Genomic DNA, 20,962 nt, shown 5'->3' with positions numbered 1-20,962 from the left:
ACTTTTCCTAAAGGGTTTTGTGCTCATTTGTAAGATCTCATCCAGCTCTAAACTTCTATGGTGCTAGATGTAAGGAATGGTGGAGCCTTGGGACTAAGGAACCAAGTGTCAACCTGATTCTGTGGTTCCAGCCCAGTGGCTCATCGGGATAGCACAGTTCCGCAGATGAGTACGATTGTCAAGCCAGTTTCTATTTAAAGCCAAAAGCCTTCCTCTCTCCCCACAAGCAAGGAGAAAGTTCGGTGCATTCATTCTTCCTGGCCCTAGGCAGATTAATCTCCTCAGAATGAGGGTGGAGGAGACTCCCAGGAGGTGTTCCCTGGAGCCCAGTGAGCATTTCGTGAACCACATACATGTTGAGATTAGAACCATACGTTGACTGCAGCTGCCCAAATGCATGTGAGGTCATTCTTATCAAGCACAGCATTGAAGGGGTGATTCTTTTTGCTCCAAGACTCTAGGTCAAGTTTCTGCCTGAAGTGGCTGCTTCTAAACATGGTCCCAGGTGAGGAAGCTGATATATGATTGAGAGCCCTGGAAGAAAGAAAATGAGTTAATAAGTTGATGAACAATTACTAAATGCCTGCTCTGTGTAGTAGGCTGTATAGCAATGCTTGAACTTTCTGTAATAGTTGATTACAGTTTTCACAGCACTTTTTACATACATTTCCTCAGTAGATTCTCACACACACCCTGTGATGTAGCCTGGGCAGGTCAGAGGGTGTAACATCACCCCTGCCCCTTCCTATTTTAGAAATGAAGAAGCTGCGATTCATAACGGACAAAAGGCTTGCAAATAGCTAACTTCTGAATCCCAGTTTGCGGCTCGCTCGCTCTCTCTCTCTCTCTGATGGACATTTACTCTGTAATGTGGGAATATTGCTGACATTTACTCTATTTTGCATCTGTGAAAATTAAATAATCTCCCTCTTCATGGGTGTGTAAAGAAAGAGTTAATTACAAAATAAAATCTATGAGAGCAGGGACTATGTTTGCCATTTTTATCATCGTAATCGTAGCCCCCTGAATAGTACTGGGCACATGAAGGAAAGAGGACCACACCACCAAACTGTTGGGATTTGGTTTGTTCCCCTTTTTAGGGAAGATCTGGAGAAGACATTTTCCATTGTGATCCCAATTCATGTAACCAGGAGCTTTTAAACTGATGCTTCTTGTTTCATGGTATATGAAATAGTCTGATTTTTTTCATAGTATTTTTAGATCTATCAGTTACATTTATCATTCTGAGTATATGCAAATTACTGGAAAGCCCCTGTATTTTTACAATCGAAGAAGAAGAAGAAGAAAGAAGAAGGGGAGGAGGAGAGGGAGGAGGATGAGGAAGAGGAAGAATTGCAAAAATGGTGAATGGAGATAGTTTGATGACCAAGTGTGTGTTATTTTACAATTTTCCAGTCAAGACAATGTCGGTCCTAAGGTGCAGACTAAATCCACAGCCATCTTTGCTGATGGGCTTGGATGTAAAAGCAACAACCTGAAACAGTGACTCAGAACATTTTTTAGAAACAAACAAGCTTAAAATATGTTAGACACAAATAAATATTTTTGAAACCCCATTGACAAGCTGCCTATATTATTTAAAAGGTGCGTGGGAAGTAGAACAGATCACTTTGTGCAGGGCCGTAAGGCCCAGAGGAGATCCGAGAAAGCAAGTAGGATCGCGGCTGGGAAAGCAGAGAGATGGCTAGAGTAACCCAGAAGGCAGCTCTGCACTCATGGATGAGCACAGTGGCATTTGGCTGCTGCACTGATTGGGAGCCAAACCCTGCAGTTCCCATCTGTGTGGCCCTCTAAACAAATCCCATTGGACACCACTAGCTCATTTAATCCTCACAACAATCCTGGGAGGGAGCTATTATTGATGATTCCTGTTTTACAGATCAAGAGACAGACTCAAGAAGGTTAATGACTTGCCTAGGTTCATATGACCACTAATAGGGCTTCCCTGGTGGCGCAGTGGTTGAGAGTCCACCTGCCGATGCAGGGGACACGGGTTCATGCCCCGGTCCGGGAGGATCCCACATGCCGCGGAGCGGCTGGGCCCGTGAGCCATGGCTACTGAGCCTGCGCGTCCGGAGCCTGTGCTCCGCAAAGGGAGAGGCCACAACAGTGAGAGGCCCGCATACCACCACCAAAAAAAAAAAAAAAAAAAAAAACCATATGACCACTAATAAATGGAGAGCAAACATTGGGAGAAGACAAAAATATTTCCATCATAGAGTCAGATATCTGTCCATCTGACATATGAAAATACTCAGGGATGTTCTGTGTCTTTTGAAAGAGCATCTCCCCTATTTAGTGTGTGGCTTATTTGGGTTTCTGGTTGGATGTTCTTGCACTGCTGGCATCTCCTTTCCAGCAGATGCCAGTGCTGTCATCAGAGGAAGAGTCAGGAGGACAGGAACATACTCATCAAAGCCCGGATTAACTCCTGACAACAAGGAAGTCAAAAGGAAGAAGTCAGTCAGTTTTCTGTCTATGTCTCATTCACAATGCAAGGTAGCAAACTAGGACTGGGATTATAGAGGTGGAATTACAAATGTACTGTCTCCTTTCATGAAGCTTAGAGACCAGCAGAGTCTTCTGTTGTTGAATTTATAAAGCAGTGGGCAACTGCCCATGGCAGATGTGTTTTATTTGGCCCACATGGAATCATAAAAAAAAAATTGTTATTAGTTGCCAGTGCTTAAAAATGAGGATATTTCATATAAAACTCTAGATTTCTGACTTCTCTTGACAAATTAGATGTGGCAATTGTCATCAAACTAACAACAATTTGCCTTAGATGAGTAGTGGCTATCTCCCATTCATCAGTGATCACACCTTCCCCTATTGCTTCCCTAACCCAGAGATCCAGTGTCAAATTCCACTTATCAACACAAATTTTCCTTATTGTTGAGCTAAGAGGAGAGATCCCCAAGTTAATCATATCTGCAAAACTCTTTCACCAAATACATTGTTATACCGATGTCTCTATTACAATATCCCTTTCATGCATCTCCCTTCACTCTTTTATATGGTGGGCCGGTTCCTCAAAGCATTTGTTTGTGACATGGGGACAGTTCCTCTCCTGCAAAAAAGGCAGGGCCCCTGGAGGTAGAAGTGACTGCTGTTCAGAAGGAAGGTGGATACAGTGTGCATTCTTTGTGAGCATGATTTTCATGATCTGAAATGATACTGGGGCAATTTTACAGTAAAGTCAATTTTATTATGCTTAAACAAACCTTTAGATGACAAAGTCTAGAAAATGCAATACATGACCAGTTATGTGAAATCCTTAATTTAACTGCTGTATTTAGTAGCTAGAATAGTGACTACAATGGTCCCCGCCATATATTAGGTGACCAATAAATATCTGTTGAATGAATGATGCAAAAATGACAGTTTATAATGTCAGTTTCTTTTTTAAGAAAATGAGATAGAACAGCAAGATAAATCCTTGAAAGACATCCTGTGCCTCTGAGTTTTCTCCTGCTCCTAAGCGCCAGGCACTGAGCTGGAGATAAGGGATCCTTGATGTTACAGGCTAGGACCAGAGACAGGTATATAAAATAAGACTTGGAAATGGAATAAAGCCTTTCACATTAAGCCTTTATCTTTAGACAAAATATGTTAAAGGAAAATTTTCATGCTTAAATGGTCAGAGAAAGGACAGGGCACCTGGTTCTCTTCCCTGTTGATAAAATGGTATGATTCATAAGGTTCTTAACATTGAAGGGCATGTGTGGGAATTATCCAGGCTTATTTTAAGTCTTATGACTTCTGTTTTAGGTAAATGGGACCATGCATTTTATGGTTTTGCAGATTTTATCCACGCAGTTCAATCTTCATTTACATTCTTATCCTTGCCTACCCTGATCTTTCTCTCTGTCTTTATTTCTCCAAGCCCTCCCAGTTAGGTCCCAGTTCAAAAGTTCCACTGTGAATCCATCCTGATCATTTCTGTCCTCAGTGACCCCCACACATAATAATAAAAGTACTTGTAACAGCTATAATAATAACAGTAACATCAACAACAACAGATTACATTACCTGAGATTTCACTATGTACTAGGTCCTGTGTGAAGTACTTTACATGCATTATTTCATTTGATCCTGATAAAAATCCAATTAGATAGAGACTTTTGTGATCATTTCCATTTTACAGAACTGGAAACTGAGTGTCAGAGAGGAAATAACTGGCTTAAGGCCACAGAGCTAACCAGTGGCAGGCTCAGAATTTGAACTCAAACCCACCGGTCTCCAAAACCTCTCCCTCATGCTTTACACGCTGCCTCCCTGAAAAATTCCTATAGCTCTTAGAGCGGGGCAACTTCCTTCACATTTAGCATGTGTTGCCTTTTGTTGATATGAATATATCCTTTTGTGTTCAGGTCCTATTTAGTCAAATAAAGTGTCTGGCCCTTGAGGGCAGGAATGATTTTATAGCATTTTATATCACCAGAACTTAGCACAATGCCCTGAAATAATAGAAACCTATTAATTGCTCCTTTATTTCTGCAATTCTTTAGTCAAACCTCCAAGACACCATTTATTCCATTTCCAAGTCTTATTTTATACACCTGTCCCGGGTCCTAGCCTGTAACATCAAGGATCCCTTATTTCCAGCTCAGTGCTTGGTGCTTAGGAGCTACTCAATAATTATCAAGAAAAATTGAGTCAATGGTTCTTGTTGATGCTGATGACCACACTAGGTTTCACTTTTTTCTTTTTAAAATTTCATTTTCCGGGACTTCCCTGGCGGCCCGGTAGTTAAAACTCCGCGCTTCCAGTGCAGGGGCCGTGGGTTTGATCCTTGGTTGGGGAACTAAGATCCCACATCCTGCGTGGCCAAAAAAATAAAATATTAAAACTTCTTTTAAAAAAATTCATTTTCCACCTCTGCATGCTATCTTTTTAATGTTCTACACTCACTCAAGTTATTAGACATTGAGCTTAAGCATTCAGTTTGGAAAAATTTCAGTAACGTAAATAAATGATTCAACATTCTTATTTATCCCTTCTAATTTGTTGTAGCTTTCTCTGGACCTCTATCACACAGAAGATGACATTTACAAACTATCACTGGTGCTGGAGCCTAGAAATTCTAAATCGGTGAGTATTGTTTTCTTTCTCAGGTTCAGTGACAAACACCATTATTTTTTATTTACAATAATTGGCCATTACAGTAGTGCTTTGTGATCTAAAGATTGAAGAATTTAAAAATCTATATTCTTCCCATTTTACCAATGGAACAGCTTAGCCCTGACAGATAATTATTTCTTCATATTAGAAGCTAACAAAGAAGAACATCATATCCAGTTGCTCTGTTTTATTGTTGATCTTCCATGTTCCCTCTGAGAACCTGCCCCGCCCCCCCAAAAAGAAGGAACAATAATTTGAATGACCATTCTAGGCTTTTTTAAAAAAAACAGATTCTGCATAAAATTGGATTTAATAAATTTTAAATACCCTAATCATAATTCACAAATTTCGCTACTAATGATTCCTCCAGCTCAGAATTTCAGTATCACATTGGATAGAGTCTCACTTAATTGACAGCTGACTCTTAGTAAAGAAACATTGTATAATGAGTTGAAGAAACTGCATTACACTGAATGTACACTGCTCATTACTCTTAGCAAGTGGACTGTAGCTCAGATATGCTTTGCGCTAGTAAAAAAAAATATCTGAGTGCATATGAAATTTACAATGAGGATGAGGTTTGCATGTTGAAAAAAAAATTTCTGTCTGCTTCTTATATCCTGAGATCTGTTTTCTTATGAAGGTCTCATTCGTTACCTCCGTACCAGTTGAGTTCTGTGGCACATTGCCAGCAAACCTAGCGCCTAAGTCTGTCCATCTATTAATACCTACTACCATTCTGAACCATCGAACTGAAAGAGGCAGAATGACTGTGAATGCTGTTCACAGTAAAGGCCAGGTGGGAGACTATGAACTTGAGTCTGAGTCAGTTGACCTGGTAGCATCTGTTCTTAAAGTAACGTCTGTGGTGGTTCCATCACCATGTTCCCCTCCCTGCCAGCCCCAAGAAGCCCATCTCCTGGGGACACTGCAGAAGGCAGCCATGTGGGAAGATACAGCACAGGCAAAGGGCGGGGTTAGGACCAGACTCTTCAAAGTGAGTGTGATGAAGAGAGAGCTAGAAAGAAAAGTAATGTTACTGAAAAAAGGAATTCATAAGCTCCTCCCTCATTCCATAGCTTTGGTGTGATGAAGCTGTCCTGTATGTGCACACACAGCATTGCCACCTCCTGACACCTTCCTTTACCTACAACTAGACACCTTAATTGACACCTGTTGGTTGTTGGATGCCTGGCAGGTCATAATATATATGTTATCTCATTAACTCTGTTAAGGAAACAGAGTCTGGTGAGCATAGGTGTCTCACACAGGCCACAGAGCCAGTCAGTAGGAGAATTTGGATTGGTCTCAGGACTGTCTGCCTTCACCGCCTGTGCTTTTTCTACAGCATGATGCTGCCCATTATTTTCCCACCACCCCTTGTTCAGAAACAGGGTAAGAATGACCATTGTAACACACATGCCTGATTTGTGCCTTTTAGATTTACTTTCGTTTATTTTCAGGATCAAGTTTTACCAATTTTAGGAGACATTTCCATCCAACGTAAAAAAAGTCGTTTTATCTCTTGTAAAAGCAGAAGCTTTCAAAGCCCCTTCCAAGTGCTGAAATCCCACGAATCTATGAAAACACATTTCCCAATCCCTTTCTGTCTCTTCTCTAAGTGGAATGTCACCTTATTTTGTATTTAGTGTTCGACGCATACTGGTAACTAAGAACAATTTCCCATCAGGGTTATATTACGGAGAGCCTGTGGCTTTAATGTGCTTACAGTTAGCACTGGCCAACCTCACCTAGTTAGTCCCAGAGCTTCTCAACCGTATTCTGTTCATGGCACCCTTAGTGCCTCATAATTTTTTGTGTTTTAATTCGTGTCTCAGTTTTTTCATGCTACCTCTAGGTCAAAAGAAATACCTAACAGTTCCACTTATAGAATAGTTAGGTCCAAGCAACTAAATATGTATAAACATTGATGTTCTAATGGCTTATTACCTGCTTGAAAAAATAATACACACACATTGAGAAAAATAACATTTTTATTTCATTCTTAAATAACCACAATTACTAATGGATATGTGTGCCTGTTGGGCATGGTACAATTTCTTAAATCTTGGAATCAGATTGGATACTGTCACCCTTATTGCTTGTTCCACATTGATTTTTTGCTTCACAAAGACATGATATCATTGATAGAAATGTGTCATGAGCTGATGGGTGAATTGTGAACTACTTCAAGCTGGTAGTTCGTGTGCTATTGACAAATATTGAGTATTGCTATATTTCCCTTGGAAGTTTGAAGTATCTTTTGATAACCCTCTGAGTTCATCGCAGTGCTCCAGAGGAGGGGTGTGCCTTGCTGTATAGTTTGGGAACCAAGGGTTTAATCCTTTATTATATCAAGAAGATGAAAGGCTTTACCGAAAGAGCCGAGATGTGTGAGCATGTGTGTGTGTGTGTGTGTGTGTGTGTGTGTGTGTGTGTGTGTGTGTGTGTGAGAGAGAGAGAGAGAGAGAGAGAGAGAGAGAGAGAGAAATGAACTGTGTATGGGAGTGACCATATTCAGATGGCAGATAATTTTTTGTCCTGTTTGTAGCTCACAGCAGCACCCACCTCACAACAATGGTAGAGGCTTAAATCCGTATAGTTATGCCTCAACTCCTCTTGCAAAAATGGTTATCCCCAGCTCGGTATCAAATTTAAAAACAACCTGCTAATACAGGTTTGTATGCACGCACCAGCAAAAATATTTCATCGTATGAGATCCCTAGGGAGAGGATACAAAGTGCACAGCACTCTTGGCTCCCGATAGGATTGTGTTTCACACTTGTGTTGTATAAACGAGTTATACATTATTGCTACCGTCTTCTCCACATTATTAAGTGAAAATGTCTTGCAAGAACGTGGAAGAACCTGTGGAGAAAACAAGTTCACCAAAGCGGGGCTCGAGAGAGCTAATGATTAGCCAAACCGTCAAGAACTGATTAAGCATATTAAGAGAGATGCTGGTAAGATGACATAAACTTGGCTGTGCACTGCTGCCCACTTACTGCACACACCTAATTTATCACTAGCACTGACTATTAAAGAATTTGATAACTGGTGTTTTATGTGCTTTGTATTATACAAGCAAAACACTGTATGGATTGTTATACAGATGTTTAAGGGTGTTTTAGTAGTATCTGGGGAACTTGGGTAGGATTTTTGGATGAGCTGGGAGAGCAATATTTTTTTCCACCTAAAATAATACAATCTAGGCTGCTGTTAAACAAAATATGTATTTAGTTACAGATTAGATTCTACTGACAAAATATTCCATTAACAAAATTTTCACTGATGTTTTCAAAATATTTAAGTACTACATAAACAGAAGATTTTACTGATATTAATATGCAAAACTTATATGGCTTTCTCAGTGTCCCTGGTCCAAATTGCTCGAGGCCTCAGATAAAGTTGAAAAACGTGTGTGTTTTCTGTCAGCAGCCTACCTCCCCTACGACGCCCACCAAGCCTGTGGTGCCCCTGGAGTGGGCCTCAGGCGTGATGCCAAAGCCAGATCCTACAGTCATCAACAAGCACATAAGGAAATTAGTTGAGGTAAGTGGTTGAGGGACAGTTAAAAGTGAGCTGTTAAAAGGAGTCCCCTTTCTCTTTCCAGAATATTCTCTGGTTGCCCAAGAATCAGATGGAGTCCATGAAAACAGCCCTCTGGCAAGGAAGAGCAATTCAGCAGACACTTAGCTCTACCTGGCACTGGCTTCTGGGGAAGAACCTCCCAGGAAGGCCCCCTTTCCCCTTTCTGTCTGTCAGTTCTCACTTGCCCAAATACTCTCAGCTACTTAGAACCCCTCACTTCCCCAGGCATTTGACACCTCTGTCATTGTCCCTGCAACCCAAGGGACTGTTTGAGGATTAGAATCTACTCATTAAAACCCACATGGGGGGCTTCCCTGGTGGTGCAGTGGTTAAGAATCCGCCTGCCAATGCAGGGGACACGGGTTTGAGTCCTGTTCTGGGAAGATCCCACATGCCGCTGAGCAACTAAGCCTGTGCACCACAACTACTGAGCCTGTGCTCTAGAGCGCACAAGCCACAACTACTGAGCCTGCGTGCCACAACTACTGAAGCCCACATGCCATAACTACTGAGGCCCATGCACCTAGAGTCCATGCTCCACAACAAGAGAAGCCACCCAATGAGAAGCCCGTGCACCGCAACAAAGAGTAGCCCCTGCTCACAGCAACTAGGGAAAGCCCTCAGGCAGCAACGAAGAACCAATGGAGCCAAGAATAAATAAATAAATAAATAAGTTTATTTTTTAAAAAAACCCACATGGGTCATAATAAAATGCTGGATAAATTGGTTACCTGAGAGTAGGAAAAAATACTGTAAGTTGAGTAGTTTCTCCAGCTGTATATATTTGGGGGTCTGTGACACCACAGCACAACAGCATTTAGGTCAGAAACATCACTTAATGAAGGGCAAGATTGTGTCAGAGTTTTCCATATTAAAAACAACAAAAAAAAGAGTAGATGCACCAATGTGGGAAAGATGGAAATATCTCAGGCACTAGAAATTGTGATTATTGATTAAACATCTCCCTTCACGGATTGGTACATCCTCAGATGCAATAGGAACAAGTCTTTGGGATATTATATGCTCTTTGCTGGGAAAGGATGTTTACAGAAAAAGAATGTTCTATATCTTGGATCATCCATGGAACTAAGAGGTGCTGAAAGAAAAGTTGCATGGGGCATGGGAGTCAGGAAGGGGAGATTAGAAAGGGTGAGGGAAGGGGATGAGAAAGCCATCAGGTCCAGTGGAGACCATGTGATAACGTGGTAGTGACAGACCCAACTTGGGGCCAGGGAAGGTGGGCAAAGGATCTGGGTGCATGGAGTTGCAGCTCAGGAAGGTCTAGAATCCAGAAATGAAAGAAGCATTTTCTCTCCTACTCTCTCCTCTGCTTTTCTCTGAATGCTCACTCCATTCTCTGCAGACAGACTTTCCTTGCTCCACATGAGGAGCCTCTTTCTCCCCCACCCCTTTGTACCTTATCTCTTTTCTCCAATTCCAGTTTCATGGGGCAAGGTTGGCCCAGTTTGGTTAGATTGAGTACTATTGATTTAATTGAATAAATGGCTGGGTTTCATTTGAATTTCCATAATGAATTTTATTCCACAAAAAATCTTGTACTTTCAGTATAAATATGGGTATTAAACTATAAATTGTAAGTACTCCATAATAGTTCATTTTTAAGCAATTTTGATTATGGATAAGCATTGATAGTGAGACTTGCAAAAAAAATGAAGTTATCTATGGATAAACTTGCAATGGGTGCTAAACAATCATATTTTTAATTAAGTAATTTGTTCATTTATACTTTGCCTACTTCCCAAAATACTCCTGAAGCAGTTGTGCCCTAAGGCAATACAGATAATATATAATAGAAACCACAGGGGAATTGCCAACAAATACATGAAAGAATGCTCAACATCACTAATCATTAGAGAAATGCAAATCGAAACTACAATGAGGTATCACCTCACACCAGTCAGAATGTCCATCATCAAAATATCTACAAACAATAAATGCTGGAGAGGGTGTGGAGAAAAGGGAACCCTCTTACACTGTTGGTGGGAATGTAAATTGATACAGCCACTATGGAGAACAGTATGGAGGTTCCTTAAAAAACTAAAAATAGAACTACCATACGACCCAGCAATCCCACTACTGGGCATATATCCTGAGAAAACCATAATTCAAAAAGAGTCATGTACCATAATGTTCATTGCAGCTCTATTTACAAAAGCCAGGACATGGAAGCAACCTAAGTGTCCATCGACAGATGAATGGATAAAGAAGATGTGGCACATATATACAAAAGAATATTACTCAGCCATAAAAGAAATGAAATTGAGTTATTTGTAGTGAGGTGGATGAACCTAGAGTCTGTCATACGAAGTGAAGTAAGTCAGAAAGATAAAAACAAATACCATCTGCTAACACATATATATGGAATCTAAAAAAAAAAAAAAAAAGGTTCTGAAGAACCTAGGGGCAGGACAAGAATAAAGACACAGACATAGAGGATGGACTTGAGGACACGAGGAGGGGGAAGGGTAAGCTGGGACAAAGTGAGAGAGTGGCATGGACTTATATATTCTACCAAGTGTAAAATAGATAGCTAGTGGGAAGCAGCCACATAGCACAGGGAGATCAGCTCGGTGCTTTGTGTCCACCTAGAAGGGTGGGATAGGGAGGGTGGGAGGGAGACGCAAGAGGTAGGAGATTTGAGGATATATGTGTATGTATAGCTGATTAACTTTGTTATAAAGCAGAAACTAACACACTGTTGTAAAGCAATTATACTCCAATAAAGATGTTAAAAAAAAAGAAATCACAGGGGAAAGAGAGATTGCTTCATTATAACTGGACTCTAAGTCAAATGTTTGCATACATGTGTTTGCAGGGAGAACTTACAAACTCTTTGAAAATCCAGTTTAGCAGAGGGCAATAGAAAAAATCTTTTTTATTTTTCTCTGATTATAAAGAAAGCCAGGGCGGTCCACTGGTTAGGACTCAGCACTTTCACTGACATGACCCGAGGTTCAATCCCTGGTTGGGGAATTAAGATCCCACAAGCCCTGTGGTGCGGCAAAAAAATAAAACATTAAAAAGCTGAATATTAAAACATTTCATAAAACAGAAAATAGAAAGTTTTACTTTCAGGACTTGATGTTTCTTCTGTCTAGGGTTAATCATTGATAATTTGTAGATCATCTTGTATGATTTTATTCTCCCCCCCATACACACACACACACATCTATACATGTATATCTTTGAGAAAGCTTGTTCAGTTATTTCCTTAGAACAATTCCTAGAAGTGGAATTGCTGTGTCAGAGTAAGCACTGATTGTCCTCCAGAAAGATTGTGGCTATTTGCTTTACCAACTTGATAAGAGAGTGCCTATTTTCTCATAACCCTAGGAAATTATCAATTGTTTTAATGTTTTCCAATTTGAGAGGTAAAAAAAAAGTTTCATTAGTATTTCCATAATTACTAGCAGAATTGAATGTCTTTCCATGAATGTATTGTCCATTTGTATTTTTACTTTGGTGATCGTCTGTTTTCCTTTGTGTCTTTCCTCTCGTAAGTGTTGCAAATGATTTTCTCTGTCATTTATATTTAAATTTGTTAATTGTGCTTTTTTGATTCAGATATTTTGCATTTTATTATAATGAAATACTTTTTTATGACCTCTGACTTGGATGTCATCCTAAGAAAGGTCTTTCCTACTCAAAGATAATAAAACATGAAAAATATTTTTATCTATTTACCTTTGGTTTTTTATAACTTTATTTTTACATTAAAATATTTAAGGCATCTGGAATTTAGTTTGGGGGCAATTTATTTTATAAGATTATCAGCCATTTAACTCAACAGCAATTACTAGATAACCCATAATTTCCCTGTGGATTTGAATAGATACATTTTGATATTCTGAATTCTTACATACATATGGATCTGTTTCTGGACTGTACTCTGCAGTAAGTTACAATACCATGTTGTTTTGACTACTGCAGCTTTGATTTCTGATAGGGCACATTGCCCCTCATTACCTGTCATTGTTTTAGTTGAAATATAACTGACCTTCTAGGTGTTCAAGGTGCACAACATAGTGATTCAATATTTCTACACATTACAAAATGATCACCACATTAAGTCTAGTTACCATCTGTCACCATACAATGATATTAAAATATTACTGACTATATTACCCATGCTGTACTTTCCATCCCGTGACTCATTTATTTTATAACTGGAAGTTTGCACCTCTTAATTTCCCTTACCTATTCATTCATCCTCCCACTCCTCTCACCTCTGGCAACCACCTGTTTGTTCTCTGTATCTATGAATCTGTTTCTGGTTTTTTTGTTTGTTCATTTGTTTTTTAGCTCCCACATACAAGTGAAATCCTATGATATTTGTCTTTCTCCGCCTGACTTATTTCACTTAGTGTAATACCCTAAGGTCTATCTATGTTGTCAAAAAATGGCAAGATTTCATTCTTTTTTATGGCTGAGTCATATTCCATTTTATTTATATACCGCATCTTCTTTATCCATTCATCTATTGATGAACACTTAGGTTGCTTCCATATCTTGGCTATTGTAAATAACGCTGGAATGAACACAGGGATGTATATATCTTTCAAATTAGTGTTTTTGTTTTCTTTGGAAAAAATATCCAGAAGTGGAATTGCTGGATTGTATGATAGCTCTGTTTTTAATTTTTTGAGGAACTTCTATACTGTTTTCCATAGTAGCAGCACCAATTTTTAATCCCAACAACAGTACATGAGGGTTCCCTTTTCTCCACACCCTCACCAACACTTGTTATTTGTTGTCTTTTTGATCATAGCCATTCTGACAGGTGTGAGGTGGTATCTCTGTGTGGTTTTGATTTGCATTTCCCTGAGATGAGTGATAAGTGATGTTGAACATCTTTTCATGTGTCTGTTGGCCATCTGTAAGTCTTCTTTGGAAAAATGTTTATTCAGGTCCTCTACCTATTTTTTAATTGGGTTGTTTGTTTTTTTGTTATTGAGTTGTATGAGTTCTTTGTATATTTTGAATATTATCCCCTTATCAGAGATATCATTTGCAAGTATCTTCTATTCAGTAGGTGGCCTTTTCATTTTGTTGATAGTTTCCTTCCCGTGCAAAAGCTTTTTAGTTTGATATAGTCCCAGTTGTTTGTTTTTGCTTTTGTTTCCCTTGCCTGAGATCATTACTCCTCATCTTAAACAATTTTAGGCTATTCTCAACATGTTCACTTCTATAGGAACTTTAGAATCAATTTGTTCATTTCAAACAAATTCCCACCGGGATTTTGACTGTAATTGTATTAAATGTATACTTTGATTTTTGAGATAATTTAACATTTTAAAGTTTCATTTTCTATTGTCATGGTACTGGCATTGGTGAATTCACCAAGCCTTACTCCTACGCAACCCTGAGGTCTCAGTTGAGACCTTGCTTTCTCCAGGAAACATTTTAAAATCTCCCTTCCGCCTATCCCCAAGCACTCTGTCTTTATCCTCAGCGTAGCACTTATCTCATTATACCATAAAGGCTCTCAATTTTGTTATCTCCCACTAGATTCCAAGCTCCCTGATAGAAAGAATAATATGCTAGTTATCAATGCTTTCCCAATAACAATTCAGAGGCTGATTCGTAAATAGTCATTCAATAAATATTTGCCTTTCCTTTGTAGTCTGTGTTTAGAAATTATGACCATGACCAGGACGGGTACATCTCCCAAGAGGACTTTGAAAGTATAGCTGCCAATTTTCCCTTCTTGGATTCCTTTTGTGTGCTGGACAAAGATCAGTAAGTTTAATTTTGTTTTATTGTAATGCAACTGTCCTGAAGCAGAAAATTACTATGAAAGGAGAGCAGGGAAACCTTTAATTTACGTCTTGACGGAGTTGATCCTAGTGTATTGATGAAAGGTGTCTAAGGTGTCTTTTCGCTGATTTTTTTCTTGGTGTCCACAAACACGACTGGCTGGATGGAATCACAGGGCAGACCACATCATCGGTGTTAATTAAGTACAAGTGCTCACTTGCAAATTAGCCCAGCTCTCCATGGCTGATATTACTGCTGCAACTTAGCTAGTTCATCAACCCCAAAACCTCCATCAAAAAAGAATAGAGATAAAATATAGTTAGATCTAGCATGGTGGAGTCCTCAGCATCAGTGCACCCGGGGGCAATCTTAAAAGTCATTAAGTAAGATCTTTTTTTAGATTACTTATGATCTTCAGGAGAGCAGATGATGGCTACAGATAGCCAAGAAGTGTTTATGCTTTGTTTTTTCCTTTGCTAGTTCAGAGGTTGTCTTGAGAAACAAAGGAAAAAATATATTTCTCTTTAGCTTCAAATGATTCATGAGAGATTAAATAACTTCAGAGGCTAAAACATGGATCATTAAAAAAATATAATGATTTTTAAAAAAATTTGCCAAGAAACCCTGGCATTAATAATTTTGTCACTTCATTTTTAATTATGTGAGATTAGTTCCTAGTTTAAAAATCATCTGTAATGAAATGCTGGATTTTATATTGGTTAAATGTCCAAGTTATATCACATTAAAATTCTCTAATATTTTTGTTGGTGTGAGAATTAAACGAAAATTAAAGCCTTGGTACTTGATCATAAACGTCTTAAAACCTTCATCCATCTTCATTGTATAACAGAGAATGCTTTTAAAATAAACTTAAGGTATTAGAAACATACACTTCCTTTACAAAATAAAACTTAAGTTATCCACTAACTACCCACTTCTTCCCTCAGGTTGTTTCTGTCAGTGACATGTTCATAGAACATGAACTTAAAATCACTTCCAAGTCTTCATTTTGTTTCTCTGACGGTTCTTGTTTCGAACAGAGGCTGTCCCGGCAGATATATTTTTTTTCCTAAAAAAACTTTTTTCCCCTAAAAAATGAAGGTTTAAAGTATTCATAGCTTACATGATTTCTTTTGTCAGACAGGCTTAGATATGTTGATTTTGAGAGGAGAGTGGACCATCCAGGAGAAGATTCTAACAAGTTGTCAAAGATATAGCGCCAAGATTCAGGAGAATGGTTAGGGCAAGAGACGTAGATTGTTAGGTCTTCAGCCCAGTCGTGTAGGCTGGAGTTCCAGGAGTGTGAGCACATTCTGATGGGAAAGTTTAGAGGAACATGAACACGGGGACCTGAGGAATGCAGCTTCAGGGACTCCTCTCCCCGCGTGCAGAAGCTGAAAGGGAGACATGGATCCTGCAGGAGAGCTGGCAAAGGGGGAGCATAAGAGGCAGGAGGGAAACCAGGGCTACGTGGAGTCACAGGGGACCGTGGAGGAGGGAGTGTCAGAAAGGAGGAAACCTGTCCCATGGCACATGCTGCCAGGAGGTCAAGTTCAAGGAATGAGAAAACGCCGCTAAGGATGTCACTGTGACAGTTTCAGTAGAATGGTGGGTTAGAAACCTGATTATATAGAGGAAAGAGTAATTGAAAGAAATGGAAAAAATGTCTAACGAGTACTCTTCTTGAAAAACTTCAGGAGTAAGAGAAGAGGGAACAGACAAATGTTGGAAATGGAGGCAGGATTGAGGAAAGACATTTTTAAGGAGGGGAAGTCCTGAGTGTATTTGTAAACAGAGGAAAGAGTGGGTGACAAGATGCAGCAGGAGGAGCATGGTCCTGGAGAGGCTGGAGAGTGGGGGATGGGAGAATGACCCCAAGAGAGGACCGACGAGGTACAAAGGAATTCTGAACTGGCATGGAAGGGTGTGGAGAGAAGGCAGTATGCAGCTCTCTTATGCCAATGGATTTGATCTTTTTTGGTAAAGAAGAAGTCAGGGTGTGTGGTGGTAGATGCAACCAGAGGTTCTATGTGGAGAAGATCTAGGAGAATCACTCTAGTGAATGGTCTGTGAGCCAGTAAGACATGAATGAAAAGATTACCAATGGTAATGACATCAGGCGGAATGAATTTGAGAATGGTAGGTCCAGTTATCACAGTTTTCTCCCTTTCTCCAGCAACCCAGTTCTTGCAAACTCTATCGTGAGGCAAAGGCTAGAAAGGAGACGTCTTTCTGGAAGCTACTATTTGGTAATAAAGAAGACTTTCTGTGCTGCAGTGCACACACACACACGCACACGCACACACGCACACGTGTCTTCTGCTTGCTAAGAAAGCCTTTGACACTGAAAGCTGTCCTTTGAGGTTCTCTCTTTTCAGATGTGACAGGAAAGTGAACATTCCCCCCACTGCTTTTGGCCAGAAAGGTTTGGGAGGTGAGTGATTTAAGTGTGGCAACTACTTAGCAACATGGTATTCAAAGATCCCTCTCTTCTTTGATTCTCTTCACAGGGATGGCCTAATTAGTAAAGATGAAATGATGGCTTACTTCCTGAGAGCTAAGTCCCAACTACACTGTAAAATGGGACCGGGATTTGTCCATAATTTTCAGGAGATGACCTATCTCAAGCCAACCTTCTGTGAACACTGTGCAGGATTTGTAAGTCTGTTTTCCATTGCTTTCTCTTTTATGTAGTGATTCGTGCAGTATTCTGAGAATGTGGGGAAATGATACATGAACAGAGTCCACTGTCTGCCTTAGATCCAAAGTAAAACATGATGGCTCCCTGAAATTAAACATTCAATTAAAAACAAAAGCAAGATCTGCAGATTTAGCTATGTTCTTTCTAGGAATGCAGGGCTGGAGAAGACAGGGAAGGTTGGTGAGGCGTATTAACTCAGGAGAGCAGTTTGTCTGTCAATACCTGCCAGGAAAAAGTTCTGCCCGATAAGCCCTGGCATTCATCACTGAGTGCAATTAAGTGGTATATTTATTGTAGCCAGTTCCTCTCAGTTCTTGTTTCATATGCTGTCAGTCACTAGAAATCTATCATGATATGGCTCCATAATTCATAACTCAGAAAGGAAAAAAAATCTTTTCGAAGAGAAGATGGTTATAATAATAAATAACATTTACTCGGCATTTGACAGTAATAAAATATTTCCTGAGGCATTAGTGTAATTAATCCTCATAACTAGCCCATGAGGTGGGCATTTTACTCTCTCCATTTGCATATGAAGGTAGAGAGGTCCAGAGAGGATAACGCAAGTTTCCCAGGATTTCACAGCCAGTAATGACTAGAGCCAGGACTCAAACTCAGGTGTTCTGGCTTTACCTACACCACTGCAACAAATGAAGGCTGTACTCCTCACTTCCCCACATCTGATGATTCTTTAGCAACTAAGGTCAGGTTTGGCCCTGGTGTTAAACAAAGACCCTCGAGCTCTGAACATCTTCTAGTTGATATCCAAGTAACGTAAGATGGAGAATGTAGTACTCTACACAAGGGTAGCCCAGCAGCCAGGTGAGTGGCATTTGTCCAGATACCAGCTCAGTTTTGTTAGCTTCATTCAGCAGTCATGTCCCCCTGTGGACCCATATGGAATTTGTAGCTGATATCATATACGCTTCCATTAAATTACATTTTTCGCTTTCAGTCTTGAATCATTGGCTTTGGGGAGCCAAAGGGCAGAAGTTTGAATTCAAGCACACACCCTGCTGAGAATAGGTAAATTAGAGGCAGTGGTTACCTCAAAGATGTCCCCCCACCATGATCATAGGTGATCAAGGGGAAAGGCAGCCTAACCAGCTCTCTTAGCCCACCCCAGGGAAGGAGAGGTTCTCCTACCAGCTACACCACTGGGATTGCATCACCTGACCATTTTATCATCAAACAAATACTTTTCCTTTTTCATGTATCTCTCTTATGATGGGAATTTTTGCCTGTATCTAGACCTGAAAAATGCTCAAGTGGGACGGAGCCATGTGTAACTCTCTCCTGCAGAGTGGGGCCCAGGGAATCTGTTTGGCCCTGGCCTGGCACAGCCAAAAGTCAGGCTGAGACGTCTGACCCATGGTGTGGTGTGAGAGTTGGTAGGTCCTTATCAAATCTCAAGGTCTTGTCTCTGCTCTCCAGTCCTTCTGGATGTCTCTCCCTTCCATGGAGGCTCTGGTTCTATAGAAGATTTCTTGGGAGCTTCCACACACTTCCTTCCCCAACTCATCAGAGCGGATTTGCCGGTGCTAGGTTTTTGATGCAGCTCTGATCAGATCAAAAGCTCTAGATTTAGAGTCCGGAACTCTGACTTTGAATCTCAATTCTGCCCCTTATTAATCTACATCCTTGACCAAAATATTGATCATCTTTGAGTCTCTGCTTTCCTATCTGTAAGAGGAGGTTAAGACTTACCTGCCATGTTGTTATGGTGATTAAATGATATCAGACATGTTGCATACCACAGAGCTCAGAGTAAATCTTTCTCTTTTTTTAGTGTTCCTTTATGCTTTTGGAGCTTTATCGAAATTAACTCATTCAGAGTTTTAATGGCCCTTTTTATTTTTCAAAATATACTTAATTTCCTTGCTATAATTTGAGTTGATCTTTACTCACACACCTTTTTTAAAAAGCTCTTTGGTTTTCAAAGGGATTTATAAATACCATGCTCTAGCTGGGTCATTGAGAGGAACTGTGGGGGAATAGAAGGAACTATTTTTTAGTGCTTGGACCACCTGCTTTTGAAATAAATTCCATTTTAAGGGTAAGGAAGACAAATAGACACTGCTTGAAATACATTGATTTTAGAATTAGAATTCCAGAGCTGAAAGGATTTTGCTAATTCCCTTATTTTGAGCTCTGGAGAAGTTAAGTGACTTCCCTAAGGTCACATGGATCACTAGCAGCAGAACCATCACTCATATTCGGTTCTCCTTACTCCCAGTCCAGTGCTCCTTCCACCACAATCATTCCAAGTCTTACAACAGCCTGAGGTCTCTAAATCAAAGACTGTGGGAAGTACCCTCTCCTGTCCTTGGCTGGCACGCTGACCCAGAGCCTCTTCGTGCCTCGTGTTGTCTCCTGCTTCTTAAGTAAGCATTAGCAAGCAACACCCTGACTTGCCTGCCTCATGGGACTCGTGCTTGACTTTATCTTCTTCAGCAGTTTCTGCAGCTATGCTAATAACGTGCCATAGCCAGAGATTCAGATGCTTCTTAAACCTTATCCTTTCTTGTCCCAGATCAGTGGCTTTTGTTCTGATCACACACAAAACTCCCAGGATCAATGGCTTCCTCTCTTTCCCTGAAGTGACACAGTCTTCACATCCTTCTTTTCCTACTTATTAGCTATGAGATCTTGCCAAATGACTTCACCTCTCTGTAGCTTAGTCTCCTCTTCTGTAAAAATGAGGAAATTATTATTACCTAGCTCATAAGGATATTGTGAGCATTAAATGAATTGCTACATGGGACTTCCCTGGTGGTGCAGTGGTTAAGAATCCACCTGCCAATGCAGGGGACACGGGTTCGAGCCCTGGTCCGGGAAGATCCCACATGCCGTGGAGCAACTAAGCCCGTGTGCTACAACTACTGACCCTGAGCTCTGGATCCCGCGAGCCACAACTACTGAGCCCATGTGCCACAACTACTGAGCCTGTGCTCTAGAGCCCGCGAGCCACAACTACTGAGCCCACGTGCCACAACTACTGAAGCCCACGTGCCTAGAGCCCGTGCTCTGCAACAAGAGAAGCCGCCGCAATGAGGAGCCCGCGCACCACACGAAGAGTAGTCCCTGCTCGCCACAACTAGAGAAAGCCCGCGCGCAGCAGCGAGGACCCAACACAGCCAAAAATAAATAAACAAATAAATTAATTAATTAAAAAAATGAATTGCTACACATAGCTTAAAACTGTGCCTTTCACATAGCAAGAGTTCATTAAATGTTAGCTATCATTGTTATTTTTGTTATTACTATTACCAAGGGCTCTGTGAGGAAACGATTTCTCATCGCTACAAAGTTTCCCAGATGTGGGACCTTGCAAACTATTTAACTTCCTGCATCATCACACTCATCTTTTATAAAAGGGAAGCAAACTGGATTATCGTAAAGATCCTTATAGTTCTGACAGATGTGATTGGCCTACCCACCCACTTCCCTTTTCTGTACTGACACCTCCCCATCCCTTTTCCGGTCATCCTAGGCACCTAAGGCCTTGCTTCCAGTTAGTTGTCTTAATAATCCTTCCTGTCTCCAAGGCAAAGGGTTGCTCTGTCCCGAGAGACATTTGCATCTTAATAATAATGTTTTCTGAACGACCAAGTAACTTGTAAGGCTCAAAGGAATCACTCTCCACTGATGGAATTTCCTTGTCAGAAAGAGAGTAAGGAGCAACTTTCCCAATTCCTTGAATCCCTTCCCATCAGCAGCTGCTCTCCTAGGGCCATGAGGCCCACA

General features: G+C 40.4%; 1 protein-coding gene across 5 annotated transcripts in view; it reads left to right on the top strand.

Annotated features, from left to right (window-relative positions):
- Positions 1–20,962, top strand: part of RASGRP3 (RAS guanyl releasing protein 3) — a 106,267-nt gene that overhangs the window by 78,028 nt on the left and 7,277 nt on the right. For 3 of the 5 annotated variants that reach the window (XM_067007822.1, XM_067007823.1, XM_067007824.1), the window contains 4 exons: positions 5,038–5,115; positions 8,584–8,697; positions 14,381–14,496; positions 17,025–17,172. In XM_067007822.1, the coding sequence (XP_066863923.1) occupies positions 5,038–5,115; positions 8,584–8,697; positions 14,381–14,496; positions 17,025–17,172 (456 nt within the window). Of the gene's footprint in view, positions 1–5,037; positions 5,116–8,580; positions 8,698–14,380; positions 14,497–17,024; positions 17,173–20,962 lie in introns of all 5 variants that reach the window. The other 2 variants (XM_067007820.1, XM_067007821.1) reach the window with 1 other exon arrangement.

Source organism: Kogia breviceps, chromosome 11 (genome assembly GCF_026419965.1).
Source record: "Kogia breviceps isolate mKogBre1 chromosome 11, mKogBre1 haplotype 1, whole genome shotgun sequence".
Lineage (NCBI taxonomy): Eukaryota > Metazoa > Chordata > Mammalia > Artiodactyla > Physeteridae > Kogia > Kogia breviceps.
This window is presented reverse-complemented; position numbering and strand designations above follow the sequence as displayed.